This window comes from Ischnura elegans, chromosome 12, assembly GCF_921293095.1.
Source record: "Ischnura elegans chromosome 12, ioIscEleg1.1, whole genome shotgun sequence".
Taxonomy (NCBI): domain Eukaryota; kingdom Metazoa; phylum Arthropoda; class Insecta; order Odonata; family Coenagrionidae; genus Ischnura; species Ischnura elegans.
The window spans coordinates 37,734,964-37,746,808 of NC_060257.1; the positions used below are offsets into that span (position 1 = coordinate 37,734,964).

The following is an 11,845-nucleotide window of genomic DNA, read 5'->3' on the forward strand; positions in this document are numbered from 1 at the left end:
TCTGTTTCTATCTGCGGTGCGGATGTTCACCTGCCTCTCTTCTCGAATTACTTTCCCACCTGTATGCCAATATTTTAGTGCTTCCAGTATTGATTATTCGTAAGATTTCATTTTAACCCTTTAAAAACAAATTGTCTTGAAATAATCACATCCACTGTATTAATGTGGCTAAGTTGAGTTTTTGTTTCGAGAAACTTCTCGTCAACTCTCAGCACACCACTTCACGCTTTATACTTAATAATCGTACTACCGGCTGGCGGTTGTGATTCTCAGTGGTTTAAAGTTTAAAATGCCTGTGTCTAAAGCTGAGGAGGTACGTTGTTTCGTTAAGTGGCGTTGACTTTATTGCGATGATAATAATTTCTCTTGTCTTGGATTTTCACTACTGTAATTCATGTTGCATTTTCAGCTTCGAGAGGATCTGAAGGAGCTGAGGCAACTTCAATGTACAGCTCAGAGGCATCGAGTGAAAGACGCTTTGTCTCTAGAAATTAGGAAAATTGAAACGGAATTATCCAAAGCTTTAGTTCAAGAGAGCGATCTGAAAAATAACCCCGAAGCATCGAAAATGCCTGCTACGAAATGTTATGAAGTAAAACTAAATACTTATGGTAGGTTCCATGTTTATTAAAATTTATTAGAGATATGTCGATTTTATATCTTAATTTATAAGCCAATTTAACATTTAGATGCCAGTAAATGGTAAATGACAGAGAAAAATTACTGTGATTAATTTTATACTTTATCTTCAGGGTGGGACCAGTCGGAAAACTACGTGAAAATATTTGTTACTTTGAATAAAGTACAAGATCTTCCTAGCGATCAAGTCTTTTGTACGTTTACGGAAAGGTGAGCCTTTTTTCTACGTTAGCATGAATGTCATTACTAGAATTGGAGGCAGCAGGTGGTCTGAAAAATTGGTTGTGTCCTGTATATTGCCAGGCATTGTTGTCGAAGTAAAAAAGCGTTATAAATATAACTAAAATTTTATGTAGATTCTATTCGAGAAGAGAACCTTAGAGACTTAAGGAAATCTTCACCATTAAAAGTTCTCGGAAGGCTTGGTAATTTATTGGTTATTAGTCATCGTTGCTTGCAAATATATTTTATAATATTTTTTTCTGTCATGCTTTATGTCATTACACTCCTCAAAATTTATATTCCTGGCATACTCACAGCCATAATGCCCCATTTCACGAAATTCTCATGTATAATTCCTAGCATCATTCCAACCCAATGGTCATTCTAATCTTCTTTAGGGCAGATTATGCGAAAGCTTGCTTGAGGTGAATCATAAAGATAAATTGATACATTATCTCTTGATTTTAAGGATGCATTCAAACAATAGCTTTCTAAAATCTTATGTAAAAATTACTGTCTTGCTGGTTGAACGAAAGTGGAGTAAACTAGACCTCGAATTTCTGAAATCTTGGTAGAATATGCTCTGTTGTTGTGAAAGTGACATCAGGTGTACCACAAGGTAGAGGAATGGGCCCACTTTTGTTCTCAATACAGAATAACCTCTGCTCCCTAATAAACGGTGAAATACATTTATTTTCTGACAATGCTGTTGCAGAGACTTGATCTTAATGTAAGCATTTATTTAAGTATACCGGGACAAGCCACGGTGATAACTTTTACGGAGTCACCCGCAATGCACAATTTGTGCGAAAAATCTACGGAGGAAAAATCGTTCGCCTTGACTAGGATTCGAGCCCGGATCCCTCGATTTCCGGCCGAGTGCTTTAGCCAGTTAAGCTACTGAGGCGTCATTCTCCCCTGTGGAAATTTGTGGACTATACTGGTCAAGGTGGTATGGACTGCTGAGCATATTATGCGACTAGCATTCCAGGTCGTGCACATGGCACCACAGCCGGAGAGCAAAGCCCGAACTTTGAACACGTGAGGTGTTCGCTCTGGACTTAAGTATACCGGGACTAGCCACGGTGATAACTTTTACAGAGTCACCTGCAATGCACAACTTGTGTGCAAAATCTACGGAGGAAAAAATCATTCGCCTTGACCGGGATTCGAACCCGGATCCCTCGATTTCTGGCCGAGTGCTTTAGCCAGTTAAGCTACTGAGGCTAAAAGTTATCACCATGGCTAGTCCCGGTATACTTAAATAAGTCTAGAGCGAACACCTCTCGTGTTCAAAGTTCGGGCTTTGCTCTCCGGCTGTGGTGCCATGCGCACAACCTGGACTGCTAGTCACATAATATGCTCAGCAGTCCATACCATCTTGTCCGGTATAGTCCTCAAATTTCCACAGGGGTTAATCTGAGCAAATCCATGACTGTGTGTTTGCTCGTGTGGTAGGTTGTCCGACTGTCTCCATGTATGTAGATGGTGTTAAAATAAAAGTGGCAAATGAAGTGAAATATTCATGGGAGTTATGTTAACTTTGTACCCATTGTGCTGAGCACACATTAGAAAGATTTATGGCTGAAGAAAATCATTCGCCTTGACTGGGATTCAAACATGGGTCTCCTGATTTCCAGTTGAGTGCTTCAGCCAGTTTAGCTACTGAGGATTCATTCTCCTCTGTGGAAATGTAAGACTATACCAGACAAGGTGGTATGGACCGTTGAGCATTTGATGCGACAAGCAGTCCAAATTGTGCACCACCACCTTATATACATAGTCCTCAATTTCTGCCGAGGAGAATGATTCCTCGGTTGCGTAACTGCTAAAGTACTCGACTGGAAATTGGGAGATTCAGGTTCAAATCCTGGTCAAGATGATTTTTCGCATAATTTGTGCATTGCAGGTGACTCCGTTAAGTTATCACTGTGGATAGTCCCAGTCTTCTTTTAATTAAGCCAGGATTCATTTAGTGTCTTGTGGGATGAAAAAGTAAATGTGCTTAACAGAAAAGGTGCTAATTTACACTCGTCTGGCCAAACCTTGTTTGTGCAGCAGGCAGGGCTGGAACGATGTGCTGTGGGGGGGGGGGAGGTTGGAATCTCACTGTGTGGAAAAATGTGAGCATCTTAATCACATAATATAGCTATAAAATATATTTTGCAAAAATTAGATAACAATTAATTGGTTTGGGGAGGTGAAGGAATGTGTCCCCTGTACCCCCTCCTGGCTAAGCCACTGGCATTGGGCATAGAAAGATTTAATCCTTGAAATTAATAGAATACAAAGGAAAGCTGTATGATTCATCGAAAAATGATACTGACAGTGTTACATGGATTTTAAAAGAATTAGGCTGGGAGTTGCTTGAGATTCAGAAGCTATGTGCTAGGCCTAGATTGCTTGAGTAATTAAGTAATCTTTCAGAGCGACTCTGAGGATAACATATTAGAGACTCACCGTATTTCCAGGTCTGACAGAAATAATAAATTAAGAGAGATATTTTTTCAAAGGGATTGTTGTTGGAATTCATTCCATCCCTGACCAATATAGGGCTTAAATAAATGGTAGGCAGAACTTCATACACAATTTCCTTTTTTTAAAATGGCTAGTGTCATAGCATACCATGTCTACACATGCCGAGTTAAGCAGCTTGCAGGGTAGTATGTAGATATATCAGTAGAGAAATATTCCAAGTGACCCAAGAATTTAAATATTTTGGACTACTGATTTGTATGTACTCTTAAACCTACACTGAAATGAGGAAAAGTTTAAAATTCCACGAAACTGTCTGTTTTTAGGCAACATGCTTTTAGGAATGCCAGTTTTGTAAGACTTACCTAATGAGGTCAATGCCTTTTTTGTTAGAAGCACACGACTTATTTCATTCAACTCGTATCACAAAAACATAGGGAATGATTAACATATAAAACCAATCCCTAGCAACCTAACAACCAAACAAGGTTTCTGTGATGTATCCTGTAATGTGTACTGTATCCTGCAATGTATGCAATCGTAGTACACATCGTGTTTATTCATGGCCCACATCGAACTTCCATTGGTTAAGTAACTTGTAGAATCGAAATAGACAGATATTATAAGTCTACAATTTTTCATGTGCTCTCAGGGATATATATATATACTAACAAGTTGCATAAAAAGAAGCATCCGCTTCTTGGAACCATTTATGTCAAATATCATGCTGAAAACACCAGAAAATTAGCAGAACATTACTTAAGAAAGAGTTATACATAATTTTCCAAAAAATCTTATAAGAATTCCTTAAATAATTATCAATTGCCAACATAAGAAGAATAAAAATTAATAAGAATTTCTGTAAGTCTTATAAGAAATTTACAATAGGGGGTAGCCTCTTGTTTCCTTCCTTTGTGTATCTAGGCAAACTGATGGTCAAACAATATCAGGCTAAAACTTCAAAAGCACAGAGCAACTCAGAACAAAATCCTTGTGTTGCAAGGACAAGCAGTATCCCTGAGAGTTCTCCCAAGAGAGGGCATAAAGAAATCAACAAGTTATACTCTCCTAAATGATTTTAAAAAACTATCCTAATTCAATGACCAGGAAGGAGAGGAAAAGCAATCACCCTGTAACGTTTTAATTTCTCACCTTGAAACACAGATACAGTTGAAACGATATTAGAACACTTTTAATAGTTATCCCGGTGAACACATTGGGAGCACCGACGTGCACACCCGCACGCCACTATTTTTCCAACCATACTCCCCTTTTCTCTCTCCTGCGCTGTCAACAACAAATGATCCATTCTATTTTTGCCGTTCATTATCGCCTGCTTCATTACCTTTCTCCCATCAATTGTCACTCTTTATTTATTTACCTAGATTTTACGTTATATCTACAATTTTTATGAACATTCAACTGCGGAATTATAATAGCTATAACAGAGGAAAGCGGTATCTTTATAGGTTTAGCTATCCTTATGAATGATTTGTTTTAGTACAATAAGGTTGATAAAATGACACATTTCCTAAAAGATGATGGTATGACAGAAATATAATACATTCTGTTAAGGATAATGACACATATGAGAGAAAAATAAAATAATTGTCACCTTGAGTAAATAATTTATGTCGCCTGTTTTTTTTTATCCTTGACTGTTATGGTGCAAATTAACCTTAGCTGTCAATGAATCCTTAGCAAAAAATACCACTATTACTAGCATTGCTGAGTTCTTATTGCTCATTTACTTTTGGAATGAATCAATTTTTATAGGTCAATGGAATTTAATGTGAAAAACTTGGAGGGGAAAAACTATATACTGCCGATCATCAATTTGCTGGAGCCAATCAATCCTGAGAAAAGTCACTGGAAAGTGAAGACAGGTAATGAATGTGTTTAATTTCAACTTGTGTATGTGTGCCAAAAGCCTTAATCTAAGTCTACATTATTAGTAAATCTTTTGGTCAATGATTTTTTGGGCTCAAGGGTTTATCAACATTTTTTTTTCAGTCTTCGTTGTTTTTCTTGAAACTAATATCTTGTCATTTATCACTCAGATATGGGCCTTTATGAAAACTAAAGCAGTCAACAGTTTACTGTATTCATTTTCTGATACTAAGTGGATAAAGTTTGCCTTCAGAAAGTCTTGTAACTGATGTGAGCCTGTTTTTCATATAAAAGTATTTTGGGATTAAAAATTAAAATATATTTATATTTTTGGCAAGTGATATTTCTTCACAAATAGCTTGGTCTTTTGCTTATTAAAACTTGGAGTTATACCTAAAAAGATGGCTGGGGTTCATTTTACCTATCGTGTATTTTTATGCTTCATCTACATATTCCTCTTACAATTAGGCTATTTGTGTTGTGAGAACCCTTTTATTTTGCTGATTGATGGCCTTGGGAATTATATGATGGTTCAATTTTGATCATGCAACACCCAGCTTTTCATGGCCCTTGAAACCCACGTAAAATGTACTCTTGAGTGATAATTTTTGTATCTTTTTAGAAAACAAAAGAAACAAAGAGGAAGTAATTGTTGTCCATGACCATCTTGTGCCATTTTTAACGAATTCTCTATGTCGTTGAATGGATGCAGTGAAAGTTATTGTAGAGAAAATCAAGATGATGGCGCTACAATTATTTATTTTTGGAACTATGTTTATTTAAAATTGGTTGTTTAATTTTTCCTGAGAAAGTGTAACAAAGCAGCATTTCACAAAGGCTTTATAAATTCCGGTTGCCATTAAGTCCACAGATGATTTTAGGAAAGCTTGAATCACGCGATCATTTTGGAGGGACAGCTCCATAGATGGCGGAAAAAAATGGCTGTTTCTCGCAATGTTTTCTGTAATGACCCATGAGATGGGATCCCATTTTGCATCATTAGGCACGTTCCTTTCTCTGTCGCTGAAACCATAACTAGCACCATCCTTCAGCCAATAGGAACACACGGCTGCTAACTGCGATTTTAACATCATACTTGACTTTTGATTGAATGACAGTTGTAAAAACAGAGAGTGACGGAAAATACCGATGGAAAAAGGGGCAGTGGGATTGAACGTGTGATTCAGAAAATTGTGGGATGTTATCACTGGATGTTTTCATTCTATCAAGTTATTTATGAGTATTGTATATATTTTGCAGACAAAGTTGTTGTGTTCCTGGCTAAGAAGACAGTTGGCAAGACATGGTCTCATATCACGGGAGTAGAAAAGAGGGAACATGAATCTAAGACCCCTAAATTGGGTGGTGAAGATGAGAGTATGGCCGCTGACCCATCAGATGGTTTGATGAATGTTCTCAAGCAAATGTATGAAACGGGAGATGACAACATGAAGAGGACCATAGCTCAAGCATGGACCCAATCGCAGGATCAGCAAATGCGGGGAAGAGGACCAAATTTAGGATTTGATTGAATTAAAAGTGTAAAGACTTAAAGGTATTAACACACTCATTTTGTTAATTTTTTTGTGTGAATGGATTTTAAGGAACGAAATCAGGAACAGAAGTGACTATTTCCTTTATTTTTTTCAGCCTCTATAAAGGCTGAAAGTGGTGAACTTTATAGAGTTCTTGGTTTCGTTAAGTGCTAGTGATCGATGAAGCATTTCTTCTAAGGTGTCATGTAATATTCTCTATGTGTTAATGAGTATTTAGGTGACAATTTATTCATAATAATGCTTAGAGAATGCTCTGTGGAAAAGTTTTGTGGTAGGTGACTCTGTTGTACCAAGAAAACCAAGGAATAAATCAAGGTCTTTCAAAGCAAACAGGCTTTTTTCCTCTTAAAGATACTGAAAAAAGGTGCTTGAAAATTTTCTTTCGCGAAGCTTGTTTATTAAATAATTACATCAGTGCATTTTTGACTAACTGCAAATTTGTTCCTTGGGGAAAAATTTCCAACACTGTGGCACCTCGGTAAAATTGCCATGGGAATTAAACAACCTGGATAGCGTAGTAGTCTGCACAGTGACCCAGAAAGCCAGAGGTCTGTGTTTTGATTCCTGGTTCAGGGGAATTTTATCTCATGGCAGTTAATGTGAATTTCCAACACCACTTCACACGTCAAATCACATAACCTTAACCCTCTGCAGATAAAACGTGAACTCGCCACAAGTACACCAGAAAGTACTCTCCGTTTGTGCGAATTACATTATTGTTTGTCTTAAATCTTTTTTATATATTCGCCAAAATTCATTGCTGCACAAGTTATTTATCTCATGCCTCCTTACCTGATTGACATTGAATCATTAATTGAGTTTGGAGCTGGTGGAAATTAATTCTTTGAAAGCAGTACAGCTTGAGATGTAATTTTTGGTCTTAGATTACTGGGAAAATTGACTTCCAATGTAAGGGTCTTTATTACAGCCTTTAAGGTCATTGGTTATCATGTGGGAGAAATGGAGCAGTGGCCAAGGTGTGTACAGCACCAACACGTCAAGGGGTCTGAGAGAGAGTCTCAAACACAATAGCATCAATTCCTCTGAACAGTTGTAGACCCTTGCTACTCAGGCCCCTCCATAGCATCGTAATTACTGCAGAGGTATTATCTGGAGTACAGTGCAACAATTTTTTAGTTATAGAGGTTGATTTTGATTGTGCCACATGGTGTAAAATCTGAATGAACTTTGGCAGAAAAGAGGAATGCAGACCAAAAGATAAAGAAGTTGTCAAGAAAAAGCATAAACCTAGAAGAGAAATGGAAAGTGATCAAATGCTTTCAAAAATTGAGAGCTTCAAAGTGATATTGTGCATAAGTTTAATCTCATGATATTTTCAGTGTGCACTATTATTCTGAATCATGATAAATTAAAACATATGTGACATCAGCCACACCAACTTCAGCCAAGCGGTCATCGCATTTGCAAAGTTCATTGCTGGTTAGAATTGTAAGACTTTTAATTATGCACTTGAATTGACTGCACTATTATTCTGAATCATGATAAATTAAAACATATGTGACATCAGCCACACCAACTTCAGCCAAGCGGTCATCGCATTTGCAAAGTTCATTGCTGGTTAGAATTGTAAGACTTTTAATTATGCACTTGAATTGACTGCACTATTATTCTGAATCATGATAAATTAAAACATGTGACATCAGCCACACCAACTTCAGCCAAGCGGTCATCGCATTTGCAAAGTTCATTGCTGGTTAGAATTGTAAGACTTTTAATTATGCACTTGAATTGACTGCACTATTATTCTGAATCATGATAAATTAAAACATATGTGACATCAGCCACACCAACTTCAGCCAAGCGGTCATCGCATTTGCAAAGTTCATTGCTGGTTAGAATCGTAAGACTTTTAATTATGCACTTGAATTGACCTTAAATGATCAAATGATGTTCCTCCATCACAGGTGGCAATAGGGTAGTTGTTTTCATCAAAGAAAACGAAAGGCATTGATTGCGATTCGTTACCCACTATTTGTGTATTCATAATATACAAATTATTTGGTTTTAGAAATACTGGTTTAGACGAATGGCAATGGTCAATTTTTATCCTCATTTGAAAAAGGTCGGATTGGCGCCCATGTGATGCCACTCCATGTGACGTCATAGGGACCTAGTTTCTATACGAGTAAATAGGAGCTTTACATCGTCTGAGATTACCAATGCACGCATGAGGCACAGAGCTCAGGGAAACATGTCTTAATAATCACCTATTAAAACTGGCTAAGGTCGGAAAGTTTTCTTCGCTTGATAAGGTATTAATAATCCTTATTTAAGCCAAGCGCTACCAGCTAGCAGGGTACTCTACCTGCTAGCAGCGGGAACCAGAATGACGTCATACAGAGTTTTTCCCGGCATTCATACTTAGCCGTCGCATTTTTGCGTGCTTGAAAATTTTCACTTTTCATTTAATCGCGAAAAATAGATGTCATCATTTAAAAATCTAAAAGCGTGAAATACGTACTCCAGGAGTAATAATATTTCGATTTAGGCAATAAAAAAATAATAGGAAACCACTCTATTGCTCAGAGACTTTTTGAGGAAGCTCTGGTTGGTTCCAGATGTTTAAATGACGAGCAGGTATTTTCTGTCTGATAGGACACCTATATCTAGTGCTGATATGACAGCTACAGCAACATTTTTTGGTGATCTCCAAGCTGTGGTTGACACTGGCTCCTTTCCCCTTCGACCAGTTTTTATTGTTGATGAAACAGGATTGTTTTGGAAGAGAATGCAATTTTGTTCATTCATTTTTGGGGAAGAAAAACTTCCTTAAAGCATATAAAGACGTTTCTTATTGTTACTTGGTTCTAATGCCTCGGGAGACTTTAAGTGAAAGCCAGTTATGATTTATCATTCAAAAACTCAACAAATAATGAACAGATATTCAAGGTAGAATTTGGATGTCATTTGGAAGAGCAGCTATAGCAGCTGGGTGACTCAAGATTTGTTTTTAGACAGGTTTGTGAACTATTTTTGGCCAAGTGTTTTGACCTATTGTTATAACAAAGATCTACAACCGAAACCATAATTTTTACTTGATAATGCACCTGGTCATCCTCACCACTTAGTTCACACCAAAACTCCTGTGACTGTTATGTTCTCGATGCCGAATATGACTTCAATATTACAACCTGTGGACGAGGGAGTAATACCTATGTTTAAAGCAAGCTATTTAAAACTATTGTGAAAGCCTTATTTCAGCAATTGATTAGGATAAAAATGAATATCTCTGGTTATTTTGGAAGAATAACAACATTATATCAGCAATCAAAAATGGGAAGCCATAATAGCTGATTGCTGAAGGGGTGATTGGAATCGTGAGTGGCCAGAAGTTAAGAGCGCCTTCAAAGGATTCACTGATGAGATTTATGATGCAGTTGAGCAGCACTTGCAAGTGAGGCAGGAATGGCAGAACTGGGCAGGGAAGATGTGAACTTCTCAATCTCCAAGATAGCTAAATGATGTATGATAACTTCAAAGAAATATTGTCAAAGATACATGTCTGTGAAACAAAGTCGATCAGGAGCCAGGAGAAGTACTTATTAGAAGAGTTCTTGTTGAAGGGGTTGACCTAATAACGACAGCTTTTGTGTTAGTGACCCAAAATTTTGCAGCACCATGAAGTGTCAAGTCTATAAAGTTTGCCCTTCTATTAAAAATTAATTTGCCAGATGGACAAATTGAAATGTTGGACGACTTCATAGACACTAAATTTTTTCATCAAACTGAGTATTGTAAACAAGTAAGAGCAATTGAAAACAATCAGGTAGAATTTTTACCAAATATCCTCTTATGCAGTCAATTCTATCCACTAAAACATACACGAAGAATTATGTTTACCTTTATGTAATTTACCTACCTTTTGTGACCAAATCCTGCTTGTAGGTATCATTATTGATACACACACAAGTGCTATTTGTGTTTACGTTTAGAGGTAGAGATATTAACGAATTTCATTCATTCTTATCTGATGTATTCTTTCGAGGTTATCAATCTTTGCCAATGATGAAAATATATTCATCATCAGCTGCCAATGCATAACAAACCCCTGAAATGGCATGCATTTTTGGCATGGCATGGCAGTGACTTTATCAAAATATTATCAAGGGTTAACTTGGAGGTGATGTAATGATATTGTTAGTTCAAACACAACTGCAGCTAAAATGGATATGCTCTATCTCCCTTAAATGCCTGAATGATAAAGTGCTATATGCAGAGATTTCAAACCAAAACAAATATGTATATATCCATGCCGAGTACATTCCCATCACTTTCACTGACCTTAATGTGGATAACATGCCTTTTGGAATTATACTGCTCGGAAGAAATTGAGTATAATAGGGTAGTTTCCTTCATCAAAGAAAACAAAAGGCAATAATTGCGATTCGTTACCCACCATTAGTGTATTCATAATATACAAATTATTTCGTTTTAGTAATGCCGGTTTAAACGAATGGCTATGGTCCATTTTTATCCTCATTTGAAAAGGACCAGATTGGCGCCCATGCGATGCCACTCCACGTGACGTCACAGGGACCTAGTTTCTATAGGAGAAGATAGGAGTTATGCATCGTCTGAGGTTACCAATGCATGCATGAGGCGCAGAGCTCATGGAAACATGTCTTAATAATCACTTATTAAAACTGGCTAAGGTTGGAAAGTTTTCTTCATTTGATAAGGTATAAATAATCCTTGTTTAAGCCAAGCGCTACCAGCCAGCAGGGTACTCAGCTACCCGCTAGCAGCCTGCGACGTATCAGCGCTAAGCCTCGCCTCAAGGTCACCTCACCGGGCGGGAGGGGGAACCAGAAATACGATGTACGGAGAGATTTCCCGGCATTCATACTTATGCGTCGCGTTTTCGCGCGCTTGAAATTTTTCATTTAATCGCGAAAAATAGATATTGTCATTTAAAAATCTAAAAGCATGAAATACGTACTCCAGGAGTAATAATCTTTCGATTTAGGCAATAAAAAAATATTAGGAAACCACCCTATTATACTGCTAGGGAAGAAATTGAGTTATAATTTAGTCTTATAAAA

General features: G+C 37.3%; 1 protein-coding gene across 1 annotated transcript; it reads left to right on the forward strand.

Annotated features, from left to right (window-relative positions):
* Window position 1: 1 nt before the first annotated feature.
* LOC124169750 (calcyclin-binding protein) lies at window positions 2–7,112 on the forward strand. The gene is made up of 5 exons (XM_046548451.1): window positions 2–313; window positions 410–611; window positions 753–849; window positions 5,113–5,222; window positions 6,487–7,112. The coding sequence occupies exons 1-5, from the start codon at window positions 290–292 to the stop codon at window positions 6,756–6,758; spliced, it is 705 nt and encodes a 234-aa protein (XP_046404407.1). The 5' UTR covers window positions 2–289; the 3' UTR covers window positions 6,759–7,112.
* The last annotated feature ends 4,733 nt before the right edge of the window (window positions 7,113–11,845 follow it).

Bases quoted from the DNA above. Each gene is read 5' to 3' on its own strand.
- LOC124169750 (XM_046548451.1), top strand. From the start codon at position 290: ATGCCTGTGTCTAAAGCTGAGGAG. The intron at 850-5,112 runs GTGAGCCTTTTT...CAATTTTTATAG, and splicing joins TTTTGTACGTTTACGGAAAG to GTCAATGGAATTTAATGTGA. The intron at 5,223-6,486 runs GTAATGAATGTG...TATATTTTGCAG, and splicing joins TCACTGGAAAGTGAAGACAG to ACAAAGTTGTTGTGTTCCTG.